The sequence below is a fragment of the Stigmatopora argus genome, chromosome 9 (assembly GCF_051989625.1).
Source record: "Stigmatopora argus isolate UIUO_Sarg chromosome 9, RoL_Sarg_1.0, whole genome shotgun sequence".
Taxonomy (NCBI): domain Eukaryota; kingdom Metazoa; phylum Chordata; class Actinopteri; order Syngnathiformes; family Syngnathidae; genus Stigmatopora; species Stigmatopora argus.
Genome location: NC_135395.1, coordinates 9,256,154 through 9,274,942, shown reverse-complemented (window position 1 = coordinate 9,274,942; position 18,789 = coordinate 9,256,154). Strand labels below are relative to the sequence as shown.

Below are 18,789 nucleotides of genomic sequence, written 5' to 3'. Positions count from 1 at the left end.
CAACATCTTTTCAGTTTATCCATTTTCTACACCCAGGTCAAGGAAAACTAAGTTGTGTCAGAATTGGCATTAGACGAGAGGTGTTTCTTAGACTGTTTTTAGGGCCCACATACAATCACGTGTAGCCACATTAACACATAATGACAATTTGGAGTCACTAACATGAACCTATGAATTCAAAAGTTTACTTTGTTAAACTGTGGCCACTGGACTATAGAACAAAAGTAAATTATTAGCCCTATAGCGACAAAAGACAAATCTACAGTCAAAAATTAACCTCGGAATAACAAATGAGGAATGGCACCCTCAGGTCTTAATTGAATATTTTCTGGACCCTTTTTGTTGACAATGATGGATGTCATCAAAATGGAGGTGTAAACAAACCATTATTCATATTTTACCAACACATGTGACTTAGTTATTGATTGATAAGATGTTTCATTGTGGAGTCACATGGTTAAAGGTTCGACACATTCTAATCATGTTTAATAAATAAAAAAATAGAGCTACAAATTGTTTAAATTAAAAAAAAAAAATCCTTTATATCCCTGCATATTCCCTAAATGTTAACAAACTTAAGCTTTACATCATCACATCGAAAATAATACCTGGACATTTCTGTTGAAAAATAATTGGATTTAATTTGAATTGATCTTTCGCCTAAAATAAGCCTTATATTAGTGCATATTTTGGCCATTTAACTTTATTCAAAGTCATTAAGCCGTACCACAGTGGGAAAACAAGGGTTTGATTCAAATAACCTCGCGCCTCCTAGCCTCTAAAAGATCCATCAATCATCATTTTCTCCCAATTAGAGTTAATCTGGAACCCATCCCATCTGACTTTGAGTAAGAGGTGGCATACACATTAAACTGTTTCTAAATTGTAAGTAAATTGTGGTGCATAAAAAGTGTCAATAGAAACAACCCTTCAGAGACACAGGGAATGTTGAATACTGAAGTGTGACCTAAAAATTACAACACCCTCCCACTAGCACCAAAAAAAGAAGAGAAAAACATCATTTAAAAGAAATAAATACAGTTATTTAAAATGTTCCCAATATATTCCAAGTGGTTCTGGTAAAGTGTGTTCGCTTTTTAAATAAAAATGTCATTCCAAACGGCTGAACAGACTTAGGAATGTGTCAGAGAACTTGTTTCAGACGCTATTCCTGTGGGCAAGCAACACTAAGCGTGTTACCAGAATAAGACGATTTGGAAGAGGAGAAGTCACTCAAGGAAATAAGTCCGATCACAATGCCTAGGAGCACTTTAAGGACGTGTCAGATATGCACAATGTGAAGCTGATCATGGTGCTCGGCAGGGCTGATCTCTTTAAAATGCTGCTCTGTGAGCGTGACTGCACCGCTCTCTGCATCCTCATTCATGGGATTAAAACGGCAAGACGTGGCGCCTTAATTCCGCAACTCTTGTCACCAGCCGTACGAACGGTGCTGGCTGAGCGGTGCGTGTGTGCGTGGGTGAAACCTACAATTTGAAATACGTGGTTCACGAGGAAGAGGTTAGCGTAGCAAGCTCCTGGAATGTTGGATCAACCTAAGGATAGATTTATCCCTGTTCTGCAAGGTGAACACAATTGCATACGAGAAGAAATCATGAGAATGAAAAGATGTAAGCATTATAGTGAGGTAAGGTGTATGGATTGCAGAAGAAAAAGCCAATGCCATCGCAGGTAAAAAAAAAAGGTCATGACACAATGAAGAGGATAGGTATAAAAGTTTCTGTTTCTCACATGGGCCGTTCAATTATTCTAACCAACATTTGGGCAGGAATATGGGAGTAATACAATTTGTAATTCTAAAAGAATCCAAAACTTTATCGACAAGTGTGCTTCTTAAATTGAACAAGAACACAAGTTTCAATCATCCACAAGATGTTGTGTAAGGCCCCAGTTGAGCTTTACATTTTGTTATGTGGTATATTATATTCAGGCATTGATAATGTTATAGTGTTTTTAATATTTGAAAATTGACTTAATAATTACTGTATCAGTCTGGGCTAATTCAGTAGTACATAATAAACACTATTTGACTCATCTCAAAACTAAACATGATGCTTCTGGAATGAAGGCAAAGGAATGGAAATGTGACTATCTTGTTTTCTTTGAACAACGAGGCCCGTGTTTTAATCTCCCCCTATTCTTTAAACTGCTGTTCACCTTGATTTGACAAAGTAAGATAAAAAAGCAACCTCATCAACTCGTCCATGGCAAGTAATGACAATAGAGCATGAATAAATATTTTCCCACATGATTGAACTTGGGGGGGGGGAACAAAAACAAAAAGTGGTGGTCACGTGTGGATGTGAATTTTGCCTGTGTGTGTGCAAGTAGAAGGTTAGATGGCTCACCGGGATAAGAATGCAGCAAAAAGCTAGTAGATTAGGAGGTGAACAAGACTTTGCAAATTCTAAAACCACAGATTAAAATGTGATTTGGCTGCTTAAGACCAGTACATCTGTGATGGTGGAGTGAAGTATAGTAATATTTTGCTTGTACATTACATATGTGGAGCATGTTGACTAGACCAGTGTATTAATAGATTATTACCCTTGGCCAGGGGTCACCAACTCCGGTTCTGGAGGCCACATATCCAGTCTGTTTTCCATATGTCCCTTCTCCAACACCCCTGAATTAAATAACCAGGGTCATTGTCGGGCTTCTGGAGAGATTGCTGAGGTGTTTATTATTTGATTCAGGTGAGTTGAGGCATTGAAAAAGACTGGATTAGTGCCCTCCAGGATTGGAGTTGATGACCCTGCCCTGGGATAATTACAAAAGGTTTATTTCCTGATGTTGTATATGCAAGTTCAATGTGAGGATTTCCAGGAATATCCACTTCAGTCTTCTCCCATGAGTTTCATAGTTGTTTTGTGTTTTTTTTAAATCCAGTATAGCATGCAGTACTGTACATTAGAGGTCTAGTATGTGATGGCATGGTTCTCCAGCAAGTGGTGTCACCCAAGCAGATGGCAACGACCGGAAACTGGTGGGCGAGTCAAGAGGAGAGCAGCACACTGAGTGTGTCGGGCCATGTCCCTGGAATCCCATTGCTTTCCACTACACTGATCCCAAACGTACACCTGCTATGCTGTCTAGGCGTCTTTCAAACCTCGCATGTAAGACAGAATTGAAGATTTAAGGATGTTGTGCCAAGAGGACAAAACATCCATCAGTGCTTGAGCCTCAATTTTGAAGGAAGTCGCTAGGCGATATTTCTTATTTTATTTTTTTCTGAAAATAACATGCTGGAGCCATTCTACTGAATGCAATGATGGTAAACACATGGCGGCTTAGGTCACAGTGGAACTCCAGGCCATCTGCCTACTCATGCTAGATTGCGGTTAGAAGACTCTGGATTTCCTGAAGGCAAGGGGCAGTTACTCAAAAAGGTGAATATACTATTTGTTTGTGTGTGTGTGCGTGCGTGCGTGCGTGTGATATTTCAATGCCTGTGCTAACAAGATAAATCAAATTTCTCACTAATGATTTTCAACAGATTTAAGTGTATGGGCTTTTTATTTTTATTGATTTATTTTTCAGATTATGTTCATAGATAAATGGAAGAAAACTAGAACGTGCCAGTCCTCCAAAAATAAAATAAAGAAGAATTCTAGGAGAAGCGTTTAATAGTCACCATAAAATGAGTTCATATGTGAAAATGTACGACTTTAACTGACAAAGACTTATTTGTTTTGTCTTGCTTGTTGAATCAGCATTCAACTCAGCCACATCTCCTGCTCACAGGTCCACAGCTTTGGGATCAATTTAGAGCTGGTGTAATTGCCTCACAACTATTGTAGCATCATTAGGCCAAGAGTTCCAAGATGGCATTTTCCGTGAAAAAAGGGCATGGCAAACAGCTTCCCTATATCTCCAAAGGTTATATTTAATCATCCAATGAGGGATCCTACACAATCCCACTTTAATTTTCACTAGTTTGAGTCAGGGAACTTGTGTATCTAGCAGAAAATGTCTCTAGTGAAGAGGTCGGGTTGCTTTTTTTTATTTTATTTTAGAAAAAGTAAGAAGTGAGATTAAAAAAAGGCAAGTGCAGACAAGACTACTGTATGACAAAATTTCCCACCAAGGCTTTCCTTCCCCTTCATTCATTGAAATTTCAGAAAGTCCTGCGCTCATAAGCGGCATAATGAAAACAATAAAATGGATATGATATGCCCGCGGGGCCTTGCAGTGACTTTCCTGATGGACATCACTACAAAGGCAGTATGGCATTGTACTATGAATACAAAATTGTAAATGAATAATAATATTTTTTTTAAATGATAGATTTCTGTATTTTCTACAAAATAAGAAGCAATAACTTAAGCGATAATTTATAAAAGCCATTGTTACTTTTTTTAGAATTATGGAGATTTGAAAGCTATGATAGATTACTTACAGGTCAATGGTTTGGAGAGGCTGAAGTTTACAGGCGTATTTTGATAAAAATACGTAAAGACTGATATTTTAAGTTATTGATGTGGGCTAGAGACCACATCCATTTGGGGCGCATATTGATCACCATTGTCGAACATCAAGCCACATTCCATTATGATGGTATTTGCAGATATCAACACAAACATATACACCCAACCCCACTGCAACCAATGTGTCCTTATTTATGTTGAAGAGACAAAATGTTAATCCATACTGTATAAATATGTAACATTAGTCACTGCAAAACGCAATTGGAATGAATATACAATCTTTGCCACAATCCTCAGGTCCTTGTAAATGTGTATACAATGTTTTATGTGGCCATGAAGAGTGATTTTTAAGAAATTCTTCAATCTTCCACAGAGCAAACTGGTATCTCCTCTAACCAGGTGCCAACAAATTTGTTGCAGTTAAGGATAAAATACAGACATTGACTTTTTGTTGAGCAAGAGTCTGCCGTGTTGACTCCCTTCTCCACATCATAATCTTTCCAAAGCACAGGTTCAAGCCCATCCAAGAAATAGCAAACAAATTCCCTAAAACGTCCTTTCACTTCAAACAGACTGATGCTGGTCTTGATTTACACCAGGTGCAAAAACAGAGCCCTGTGTGGGTGTTAAATCACTTTAAACCCCACAGTGAAATGATTTTCCCTGCGACGCTCTACCATTTTGAACCTTGGTGGACAAGCACATCTCATAGAGAGCCCCACTGGCAGCGATGATTCCCCCTCAGTAGGTGAAACGCATTGCATTGATTTGCTGTGTGTTAAGGGACAAGGCATGGTGTTCGCCCAACTAATGGAAGGATCCAAAGCGAATGACCACATGGGCAATTCCAACAGCGAGTGAATTGGAAGACTGTTCAGATGATGAAAAAGCCTTCACAAAGGTAACAGGCTTGAATGTCATGCCTTGTTGTGTAAGTGACGTGGCGATAAAATATAGCAACAGGGTGTTATTTCTATCGCGTGTATAGTGCTTGTCAATCTCAGTGGCCACATCACACCCGCAGGGTAGACAACAAAGATAATTACCTTGCAACACCCACTAACCCCACATTGGCTTTTCTGTCAGGTCAAACCAATGTTGGTAGTCGTCTGATGGTAAGAATTTCAAGAAAGCTTTTTTCAAATTTTCTCAAAACAGCAGTCATTAACAGTTATTCCAAAAAATTCCAAATGTTCGTTCAGACAGAATGTTTCCTAAAGCTGGCCATCATGGTGGATACATCTAACAAAGGTAAAGTGGTTAAAGCCCCTACCAAAAATGGAACAAAAGTAACGTGTTTGACTCCATTTTTTTGTCATTTTTCTCCCTGTCTCGTGCTTGCCATTGTAATTGGCTTTACCATGAAAGAAGGTCAACAATGCCACACACACTGATGGGCACTGCATCCGATTGGCCATGTGCATGCCCTAATTATAACATAAATAAATAAGGGGCATGCATGGCACACACACTGATCAACTGGGCTGACATATCTCCCAATGAACACACATTGATTTCAGATAAAAAGAATCCCAGAAATAACTGAAGCGTTTCCATCCCCACACACTAAGCTGGTGTCCACTCATTATGCCGGATAATGGCAGCAAACGAAATAAATTCCTTATTAAGAGAAGAGCAACCTGCCTGAGGCTTTTAATTGGGAATGTAAGCAGGTATTGGCAATGCATCAGATAGAGAGGCTTGACAATAATTTTGCGGTATGATATGAATTCCAGGGGGTCCCCTCCAGCCGCTTTGTTATGTTTATTAGTAGTCCAAACAGATACCTAATGCTATCCTAATTGGAAAAGCCAGCAAAGGACTTGGTGACCATGTTATAAAATGTTAACACAGACCAAGATTACAACGTTCCAAGATAATGAATCAAAAACATGACTTTGGACATCAGTTATATAATTGAATTGTTTTTAAATGTTAATGCTATTTTAATTAAACAGCAATTTGTTATATTGTATTGAATTTGAGTCAAGTATAATCACAATAATTGAGTATAATCGTGATAGAAACAAAACATTCCACGTTCCAGTGTGTCAAACTACATTTTACCAAATAGCATGAAGACGATTTGTCACGCTTCAAATACGTCGATTGAGTGATTAGAAGTTTGACGACACCCGTGATGCTAATTACAGAATGCACCTAGGTTGAGCTTGTTCCTATAATTAAACGATTATATTTAGATATACATCATTATACATCATTAATCCTGTGGCCTGTTTTATTGGTATTATCAAACGAAAATTGACAAATAATATGGGATTTTAAAGAGTGAATTTTCATTATTTACTTTTTAATCCACCAAGTTTACATTAAAGGCGCCATGGTTTATATTTTATAATGAATACATGGGGAAAAAAGAGTAAAACAATCACATAGACTCCGTTGAAATCCTTGAACAGAATCTCAACCCCAGGACACATCCTAGTCAGTCTATGACTAACACAATCCCACTGAGGATGTCAGCACGGCGCCTCCCCTACACTAAAACCACATGCAATCTCCGGCCTTTAGTGCAGTGCCCCCTCCTGGCACAATTGGAACCAGGACAGAATACTTTATTTATTTGTCTTACTAATAAGATAAGGTGTAGGAGTAAACAGGGGAAAATGATGATTGACAGTTGATGAAAATAATAATTACACAACTATAGATTGTGCTTTTTTTCCACCCTATATAAATTCTACAACCTAACCATTTTTAAATGCGTTGTTTGTTTTATCAATGTCCAACATGCAAAGTGGAATGTTATGTGTATACTTTTTGGGGGTATTCATAAGAATGAACAGAAAAACACACGCACTTCAACAGTTTACACCCCAAAACTAATCCTGTTTTAATCTATATATTTCTCCAATGGTTGAAGTAAACCCAGTGTTTTTGTTGTTGTTGTTTTTTCAATAGCAAACTTAACATAAATGCATTTTTTCTGTTCTACGAGTGTTAAATGACGTTGTGTATAAAAAGTTGATAGGGATACCATACCATAAGGCTTTTTAAGAGGATGTCAGCATTATGATGAAGGTATACTGAATTTTATTCTCTCTTTTCTTCTTTATAAATGTGGTGACTTTTTTTCAAAGTTATGTTTTAATGTTTCAGACTGCCTCAAAGAATGACTCATATGAGCACAAACCTTCCTTTGAGTTCCTTTGTCAATCCAAATAATTTAAAATATCTTTTTTATGACCAAGTACTCTAGAAAAATTAAGTATTAACACAATGCTAATTATATAAAAGCACTTATGAGGAAACAAGAGGATAGCATGAACAAAATATTTTTTTAGATGAGGGTAAACTGGGGGGCATTGTTGATGCTCACTTGCAAATTCGAATAATTTGGAAGCACTTTGATACAAAAGTCAATCATCGGAGACAATGAGGAGGAGCAGCGGGTGAGCAGATGGGGGATTTTGTTGATGCGGGACGCTCGTAAGCATCTAAGCGGGGCGCCTAGACACTTGGGGATGCCACCAAGACACTCTAACGTACTGTAAAAAATCTTGTACGGTGAGTTGTCCTTACCTATTTACCTACAATTTGACTGTTTATAAAATATAAATTATATATACACCAACACCCACATGAAGGAGAATGGATATAGCTTCTACAGCCGATTTGGTGCAATTTCTTTCTACCTGCCAGATTTTTGAAAAACGTGGGAGTATAAAAAAAAAAGAAAAAACTCCACCACGTCATTAGTGAAATCAATGTGACAGAGCTCTGCTTTGACAATTACAACTCACTGTCGCTCACACGCTGGTATCAGCGCCCACCTGTGTCTAAGCATGTATCACAACCCCCCAGGGGGCGCCCGCAATGGATCGTACAGTGTTCCTTCCGCTGCCACCAGTGGAGCACAAAGCGGCCCTGGCTGCTCTGTTGTGGGGCCCTCAATGCGTCTCTAATAATCTACTCAGGAAGTGTTTATCTTTGGTGGACCAGGTTGTGTGGGGGTGGTGGTCGAGAACAAGGAAGGCATAGCAAACGAGCCCACGAATGAGGAGGCTGCAAATCCAGAGGGAAAAGCAGCTTTTGTAAGACTGTCTTCGCATCAACTTGTGTGGTTTGATCATTGTGATTTGGATGATTCTGTCTTCACGAGCGAAAAATAACATCAACACCGATGTGGGTTGGACTTTCAACAGGTACACTTTTCAATCTGGGTCGACTTGTTTATCTGGAGTAAGTCATCAGGCCAAAACTGACAGTCAATAAATATGAGCTATAGTATAACTAACACAATTATTATAGACACGTGTACAGCCCAAACTGCTTAATATACCACTACATCTTGTAATGGCTTTTACAGATTTAGTTTGTCTAAGACAAGGGTGTCAGACTCGGGTTGGTTCGCGGGCCGCTTTAACGTCAACTTGATTTCACGTGGGCCAGACCATTTTAGATATAGTATTTCGATTTTTTTTTTAATAAATGGATTAAAAGAACTGGATTAAAAGCCCTGAATATGATTTTTGAACTAAAAACAGCAAAAGGATTAAAAAAATACAATTATTGATTTAAAAGGGGGAAATCAGGAAATTTAATATACATTTATACTCTTCATTTTAATTTGATCCTAAAACAGAAAGTCGGCACTCATGATTTACTTTCCCGGGCCGCACAAAATGATGCGGCGGGCCAGATTTGCCCCCCGGGCCGCCACTTTGACACACGTGGTCTAAGACTTAAGAGACAAAAACCCAACAAAACATGCCTTTGAGAAGAATGATATCAAGTCAATCATCTATTAGGGCTTGGGCTTCTCCTGCCATTTTATGAAGAGTATGCATGTTTTTTGTCATTTCTAGTGATGACTAAATTTAAAATGCACAGTACCTTGTGATGAACAACCAGTTTCCCAAATGAGCAACAAGCAAGAATTAGTACTATTAGAATTGTATATCATTAAAACATTTCAAAGCAGGTATGAGAAGCATGTCTAGTTTGTCAGTGGGAAGGCATAGTGAGTTAATTCTCGGCAAGATGATAAGTTGGTATTATCCAGTGGAAAGGAGGGAAAATTGGTATTTAAATGGTTGGCTTCTTAAAGCACTGGCCTCACTCACTGCTTAACTCCAATCAGTGCCACTTTTCCAACAGTGTCAATTTCAGAATAACTTGACTTAGTAAAAAGTCAGTAAGTTTTGCTGCTCGGTGTGATTGAAATGAAAATCAAAGCGTATCAATCCACTCAGGTTAATTGGTCTTCCACAGTACATTTGTGGAGACTTCCCAATCCAGAATACGCCTGTGGCCTGAGCAAACTTTAATTAGTGGGTTTTGCCTCAGCAAGAGACGGATTGGTGGAGAGTCGGAAAGGGTGAAAATAAAGGTCAAGGAGAGTGAGAACACTTTAATGCAAATCTGCGCATACCAAGTATGATTTGTCTAGTCTTTAAAACTGCCGGTTCCTCTACTTAACAATTGCCGGCCATGGTTGGATTGCTACATTCTACGCAGCAAATCATTTATTCATGGTCATCGACTCAGTCAGCACTTGTACAATGATCTAGGCTCATATTTCAGTGTAAATTATGACACGACGACTGGAAACCGTTGGTCAGTGGCCAGGTTAAGTGTACTCACAAAAATACCAATAGACGTCGCATGTTTACTTGCATTGACAGGTTAAAAATGTCTATTGTTTCTCTACAGACTTCCATTTTCTACATTCTGTTTGTTTATGGGGCAAAGAGCAGACCCAGAGTAGACGCAGAGTAGACAACACATCACAGCAGAAAGCTAAGAGCTATTGTTCCACCTTTAACATCAGGCTTGCCTAAAATGCCTGCCAAATAAATCCGATTTCCCAAGTGTGAGGAAATAAAGTACAATTTAAAAAAAAGACCAGACCAAAGTAGTGAAATCCAGAAGGAACAAGCGGCACAGACAGTTGAGGAACAGGAAAACTAAAAATCCTAAATGTATTTTACTTTATAACTGATAATAAAAAGAAAAGACAACAAGCACATTACCCTCGTAGACCACGGAATACAGATGCATGGGGGTCCGCAGATAGACAACAGTAATCAGGGATAAAGACAAGCAGCTGGCAGGAAGGAAGGTAGTCAACAAAGCGACAGACTGAAATAAAATCTAGGTTAAAAAAAAGACATTCAGACAGTCATAAAGAAAGAAACAAAGAAAACAAAGCTTGCAACTTGCAGCGTTGTTCCAATGGGAATGGAAGTTTGTTTATAGTGGATATAAAAAAATAAGATGGTGACAAGTTATTAGACTGTCTTCTCGCCACTCAAATCTATTTACAGAGTTTATGTAAGTATTTGTATCTGTTTATAAAATACCATTGGTTATCACCAGAAACAATTCTCTTTGAAAATAGCTCTATTGAATAACAGAAGTATATACACCTCATTTCGCTAAACAAACTTTGTAGAAGCAAAAAGTCGTGCAGCTCAAAGTTGGCGCACCCTATAATGCATCATTCAAAGCAATAACAACAGGGAATTACCATATTGCTACCTTGGCTTCATTTTGGTTACAGGACCCTACAAATGACTGTTGCGTAACATTTCTGCAACACACTGAGCAGCGACAAATTAACTAGAGATCCGGAGTTGACTTTTTCTTTTCACAGCTATTATATTGTAATCTACACTAAATACATTAAACCACAAATGAAGAATTAGAAGCAAGACCGCCTGGACTTCGCCTCTTGAGTGCACCATGATGCCTTCAGGAAGATTCGGTCCCCACCCTCCTTCATCAATCATCTACTTTATTATTATTCCATATGTGAATAGGCCAGCCGATATCAGCCCACAAGTTAACCCTATGCTGGCGACTGTGTGGCTCACACCAAAATGGATATTTCCTATGCAGCTCCACTAGGACCATCATATATAAATATATCCAGAGTAAAATAAACAAATATGCAAATTGTGTGAGAATAAATAAATATACCTACAGTACCTCCCACACACTACCTTGAAGAATTCAAGTGGATCTACAGGTTTCATGACAACAATCTACTTCACATATGCACTGACACGTTTGAAATATATAAGCCTATAAAGATGAATTTGGATTCTTCAACATACTGGAACATTTCACAATCCCAGTGTTTACGTTTTTTTTAGTCAAACTGCTGTTTGTCTATCTCACTTTTAGGCAGACAGAGTCACAATTTGCAATCACATTTGGATGTCAACCTCACTTGCCTTCTATTTTTTTTTGTCTTACCCTGCCCTGGTTGGAAAAGTCATGATTGTTCAAATTCAAGGAGACCTCATCCTGAAGACACTTGAGACTTGATTGTTTACCCAACCGGCAGGTGACGTCACAGTTGTTCTCTTCCCCGAGCAATCCTTCTGTTTATCCTTGATTCTATTACTCTCGGCACAAACCAATTCTCGCAAAGAGCCGCCACGACAAATCAAATGTAATATCCTGTAACAAACCTGGCAGACAACTTGGTTTCTCAGTCTACCTGGGTTAGCCACCAGAGGAGGAGGGTTTGGGTGCACCTGCTGAAAGGTCTGGAAGTCACAAGGCATCATGCAATGCAAATTACTGTTTTTTTTTTTTTTAAACAGTGGTCTGTGCATTTTTTAGTTTTGTTTTTGCCTGCAAAAAGTCCATTTGACTTGCAACAGAGCCATGACTTGGCAACTCCGTCAACAACTTCACTCTGCAAAATGCGTCTCTTCTGTCCATCCATCACACAAAAATGGTTAATCAGACACAACTGGCCATCCATCAAGTATTTCCTATGCAAAAGGTGCCAATGTTCAAGTACTTGTGAGCTGCATTACATATGCGCTCCATAGTCTGCTATCTGGAACTATCGAGTTTATGAAGAAGCACCGGGGCTTTTCAATATGTGAAGCGCCCGTGACATTGTTCTTTTTTTTTAACAGGCACGTCTCATAGTTAATAGGCATCAAATGTAAAAGTAGGCCACACCAAAGTGCAAATATCAGTCGCACTAGAAGAAGTATGTGGAAACACGTTGTGAATGTATCATTTTCATGTAAATATCACTTTTGAATAAAACATGACAGCTTCTGGTTATGTTCCCTTATTTTATGGTGGAATACATACAGTATCCTGACTTTATTATAAATGTCATGGGATGGTAATGGAAAGGGAAATTGGTCAAGATGTGTTTTTTGTGACTTTATAAAAAAAAAGTTGAAGACGTAGCTAAATGCTACATTTACATTTGTCCTATCAAAGAGAATGAATGAGATATTTTGATCAAGAGTGGACAAATGCAGTCCTTTTAGATTAAAAACAAGAAGGGTTAGAGATAATAGTGTTAAAACAATAATAAAAAAGGCATTTCAAAATTACCATTTGGTAATGAGGTCTGGTGCATGCATATAATAATAGAGTGCATGCAGTAACCGCTGAATTAATGGCTCCTTTCACACCTGGGTTCCATTTGTTTTATTTTTTTTCTTATTTATTGGCTAAATCGATACATTTGTCTCCTTTTTTTGTGGCGTTTGTGTTCACGAGGCAAGCCGCCTGGACCGATTAACAATGCCAACAAATGTCGTTTGCAACTACAGATATCACACGTATACTAATAGGAATGGCATCATCACTTGACGGCCATTTTGCATCAAAGTCCTTCAATAACCATTGCATTACAGTCAACAGTCTTGCTAGCCCAGGAGTCCTATACTCCACACAATGCACTTTCCTGCTGTCCTCATTTTAAATTACATTTGTCAAGCCACCAGTGCGGCATGAGCAGCTTAAAACAACACTATAAAAAGATGACACATCCAAACCAGTTTGTTAAACTGCGTCAAAAGGATCACAAAGGGAGGGAAAAAAGCACAACGCACAGGGGATGCTTATTTTTAAAGCGACATATTTTGATGACTGAATTAGGGTGAATGAACAGCAGTATAGGCACACTGGGGTTGCAGACATGGAAGGGTGTCGGCAGCAGGTATCAAAGGCAGCTAATATTCAGAGGGTTGAAGTTAAAGTGCACCGTGAAAGGCAGAATGGCTCTCATCTGAGAGGAAAAGATTAAAATCAGTGGGACATCACAGCAAGGCAATATGAAGCTGGAATTAGAACAAATCTCTCTCCCTCCCTAACACAACCGCACGTACACACAAGGTATCTGACGATAAAGCAATTACTTGTCATTAATATTTAACAGCCTAGCCCCCATTCATTTGTGAGAGGATATATATATATATATATATATATATATATATATATATATATATATATATATATATATATATATATATATATATATATATATATAGGCAAGGTTGAAAACTGGACATTGAGATAATCGTGCAAAACTGAGAAAAATGAAGATCAGGCTGCTTTGTGTTGTATTAAGACAAATGTATCCAGCCTGCACCAGTAATTAATGCTAACTCATACAAATGAGGAGAACACATCCAAGAAAGAATGATGAAAACTTAAGTTACAGAGTTACACATTTACAGTTTGGAGTCAGGGTATTCAGCCATCAAAATGGTTAAGCAAATAGAACAAGTGCTATCATTCAGCGACACTGGAAGACACTTGACAGACTGGTACGCTAGCATGACTTTCTCCATATATAAGATGCATTGCGTCTGTGGTTGGGCATGCATTTCAAAATTAATGCTAATGAGCAAAGACTGAATCCAAAAGTACCAATCAAAGGCGAATACAAATGCCCATTTTATACTTCGTTTAAGTATGGCTGATGGCTATTTGATATTAAACAAATAGTAGCTTCTGTCACATCTTGTCTGCTGTCAATGTAGTAGTTAAAAAGCATTACATGTACATTACACTATTATTTTATGACAATGTAAAGCTTCTGTTGTTGTTCATGGAAGACGGCACTTAAACAACTCATGATATTACTGAATAAAGGTTTAACAGGATGAATATATACAAGTGACTATTACCGCTGCATTTTGTGAGGAAAAGCATTTGTCAACTGACTGGTGGGCTGTTTCTTATTCGACAACCCAAATGTCAGGTTACTGAGCATCATGTGTGGGGTTCATACCACGCTTGAGTGTGTTTGATCTGGTGGCACGATTGGCCTTGATGTTAACAGAGTTATTAGGAGGCTTATTAGGCCGGGTCCGAGATCAATTTTACCCACCCCTCGAAAACCATTTCATCGTGACTGCCATTCTGGCAGGGTCATTACAGCGGTGCTAGAACAGATTGAGGATTTGCTGGTGCCACTGTTGAGGTTCAGTATGTGTTTTTTTTTTCTTTTTTAAGGGGGTGCCACTGTGAAAATAAACTCATACCATGGGGCGATGCTCGCATCAATTGTGAGTGTTAAAACACACCTGTGACGCAAGATTTTAACAGCTACAAATCAGGGTATAAAAAGATTACTGTAATATCCGGACTGAAAGTCATATTTTTGTTTTCTTTTAATGAGAAAATATGAAGTTTAAATCCATAAATAAGATGCTTTGTTAAGATCTAGGCTACAAACTGAGTGAAAAAAGTAGGAAATAAGTAACCATTATTTGCCTGTCCTTTATTCACAATTTTCCTGAATTGACTTTTTTGTGATTTACGAAGAAATGAACATGGTCACTTCCTGTTTCCATTCTAATGGCAGCCTGTTTAGACAGCAAACTAGTCACGCCTTAATTAATTGAGCTCAATATAAGATGGCCAAGTTGTGCAATCCATCACTGCAATCAAGATTCAGCCACTACACCAGCATAACCTTATTCATAGGGAATGTTTGATCACATTTGTTTTTAACGATCCAAAATGATTAGATTTATCATCGCCAACCCTAATGGCTGTAAGAGGGTAATTGTCAGAATGTGGGCTGTAAACTAAAGAGCGATAAATGTGCCAGTTCCCAAACTCAACAATGAATGAACTACATGAGGCTGTGTGAGAACACAGCTGCTTAGTGTCTGGAGAATTTACAGCTATGTGGGAGCAGATTAATGATGTTTGCAAGAAGAATGGAAGAACATAAACAGTCTGGCGGTGGCACTGTGTGGGTAGAGCTTGAGGATAAGAAGAAATACCCAACCACGGGAAAGACGGGAGCGACAACTCAGATTTGGTAACCTCTGATGAACCAACTTGTGGCAATGTCTAAAGATTTGCTTGTTTACATGACCACATTTCATGACGGACCTCCTGCAAGACCAGCAAACCAAAGCCAGTATTTCAAGCAGATGAGAAGTGATCTGACAAGGACAGTCTGGTCTCCTATATGAATTATGCAACATTTTAGGTGAAGGGAGGAGAGGATAAAATGTGCCTCGCAACATCAACGAGCCCCATAATGAAGGCTTAAAGTCTGATGGAACGTATTTATGGCTACAACCTTACCGCCATCCTTAAAAGCTTGTATGTAATCAATATTCATTATTGCCAAATAGGTATAATGAATACATGAGGCATTTCAATTCAATAGATTCAGACTAGTGTATAAGGGATCCTTTTCCATCAATAGTTGATTGTGAGGCCACGGAACGGAAGAAACGTTTTTGGGGGTCTGGAAAGTTTACCAGCATCCATCTGATTCTAAATTGAAGAGCAAAAGTTCCAGCTGAATGGATTGCCTTTCAAATGCAGTGGGCCATGGCAACATGCGTTCAATCCTGGAGTGAATCTGATTTGATCCCGAGAGGCGCACAAAGGCAAAATCCACTGATTGATAAAGCCAAGCCAAACCAGAGGGGTGTGGGGGGTTGGAGGGGTGCGGTCAATGATGAAGAAGGGTGTTAAGAAGAAAAGCAATAGTGGTTTGGAAGAAGAAAAGAATAACGAAAGCAAGTAGTGACTGAGTAGTACGACTTCAATAAGCCACGGCCTGGTTGCTCTAAAAGAACATTCCGTGTGTTGTATTCATTTTGAAAAGATGAGGGCCAAAAGAGATGTGTAGCTGTGATAATGTGTCGTAAGATTGTGGATCTTGAGCACTGAATAATGTCAAGAGTTACAAAAACAGACATTGGATTTCCCATGCTTACAAACAGAGTACCATATGGGTTAGTCTACTGAGATATGAAGTAGAAAACACAGAATGCAAAATTTTTGGAAATGCAGCATCGTTAGTGATGAAACTACATTAAATTGTGTAACGACTTGAAAAAACAACAACATATAAATAATTACCAAATGTACTGTCATGGACTTTAATGTCTAAAATAATTCCTTACGTGGTTTGCCGGTGTGCTCGAAAAATGATAGATTTTGATGGTTTAGATCAGGGGTGTCAAACCGATTCCGCCGAGGGCCGCAGTGGGTCCTGGTCTTTGGTTAAAATGTCGGCACTGGATCGGTTGGAACAATCAGGTGTCTTCTAAAAGTAGCACCTGACTTTAATTAACTGATTACACTTGCAAAAGGTATCCTCTAGTTGAGTTGGAATGAAAATCTGCACCCACTGCGGCCCTTTGAGGACCGGTTTGACACCCGTGGTTTAGATGAACAAACGGGATCACATCTGCTCATTAAATGTGAAAGACAAAAATGACATTAGTTTTATCTTTGTCAGTTTACAGACTTCTATTTCACAAGAAAGGAAGGTTGTTGTGCTTTTCTGATTCTATTGTGTTGTAACCCTTCGAAATGCGGCTTCAACAGATGCTTTTTTACACCATTAACTGGGGGCAGCTCTGACGGGAATGCATTTCCACCTGCTTGCCTCATCCTTTGCAAGACACAGCAGCCTATGATGATTGGGCATTAATGCCATCAATTTTAGGATCCAATAGGTTTTCTCACTCACTTTCTTTTGTTTTCAACTTGATTTTTATTCTATTGAATAATAAATAATCAGGTTGTTTAAAAAAAAAAAAAAAAAAAAATCCAGGCATGAGAGCTTGCTGCAGGTGTAATTGATAGGGATACAGTAAAGTATCCAGCAAAACACCCAGGGGAAATGCTGGATTGTAAATGCTTACCAAGCCAGCCGGAATATGGCCTATGTATAGAACTGCTATTTATTTATTTATTTATTTTAAAGCGCCAAGGGAGAGTTTGTGGGTTTTAATGAATAATTTAAAAAGGTAAATTAATGTAGAATTACATTAAGAAATTGAAAAATTCCCCAACTCCTTGGGTTTGTGTCAGTTTTTATGTATTTATTTTTTTCTTGTTTAAGGTTCTGTCAAAACCTTAAAAGGACTTTCAAATGAAATGGAAAAACCATATCAACATATGAAGAGTCAAGAGTCAATTGAAGAAATTGAAGAGACCTTTTTTTGTTGTTGTTGATGTCAAGTGAGGTATGACCGGTGGTCTTGTCCCTGACACCTTATTAAGCCCCGATCCACTCTTTTCACTTTTCATCTGTATTATGTCAGGAAATTACCCTGTGGGCATTGAGGCTAAATGTCTATATATTTCACAAATGTACAGGGAAAGACAGATTGGATTGGTTTGAAAACCTGGAGGCTGAAAGAACGCCTTTAGTGTATTTTGGTGTATTGCCAAGGCTAAATAAAGGATTGGGTCTAGTTATGTTCGCATAGTCTGACAAAGCTCACATTTGACTGCTCAGAACTTGACAGGGCTTGAACTTCTCTCTCCACTGGTGTTAAAATTAGTGGAATGAACTGCATACACACACAAGCACAAACACACCCCAGTGCACACAGTCAAAGGAGGAATCACACACAACATTGCAATGAGGGTAAACTCTTTCCAGATACACAATTCCATACATAGAGCGTCTCTGTAGAGTTTGTGAGTTATTCATCAGACAGTTAGGAAGCCTTGCTGAAACAAACTGGACAAGAAAAATCCAAGAATGAAAAAAAATCACTAATCCAATGGAGGAATGGTTTGGTGGACTGGAAAAGGGAAGAAACAAACCAAGCATAGCAACTCACGGGTCAAACTTTTCCCTTTTGTACACCCACACAAAACGCTGATCAGAAAAACTAGAGTTTCAGCTACAAAGAGCAAATACAATGTGCTCATTACATTAACACCATGTTGCGGGAGCATTGCGATAATTAACTGGCACAAAGGTAAGAATGAAGTGAAATCAGAGACTGCTGAAATTGATATTTCAGGAGAAGAAAGTGTCGTGAAATGTGGGAGGTTTGTCATGTTTAGGCTGAACGGTTACAGGGGGAAATAAATTAAGGAAGGGGTGTGTTGTGTATTGGGGACTGTAGGCGAGATGGTATATATTTTCTTACCTTTACTTTGTGACGAGAAACAGTGGGAGAGCTGAGCAAACATGTCGAGATTTTCAAACTTCTCCTCTTTTACTTTGATCCAGATGCAATTCTCTGCCATTTCCTGGGGCACTATCTAAAGTGACACAAGGATTCCATTATCAAGCCAATCAGAAGGCACAAGAAGTGTCACTCAAAAA

General features: G+C 38.6%; 1 protein-coding gene across 8 annotated transcripts in view; it reads right to left on the bottom strand.

The window, feature by feature from the left end:
• The window catches only part of diaph2 (diaphanous-related formin 2), a 202,415-nt gene that overhangs the window by 100,203 nt on the left and 83,423 nt on the right, over positions 1 to 18,789 (bottom strand). For all 8 annotated transcript variants that reach the window (XM_077608608.1, XM_077608614.1, XM_077608610.1 and 5 more), the window contains one exon: positions 18,611 to 18,725. In XM_077608608.1, the coding sequence (XP_077464734.1) occupies positions 18,611 to 18,725 (115 nt within the window). The remainder of the gene's footprint in view (positions 1 to 18,610; positions 18,726 to 18,789) is intronic.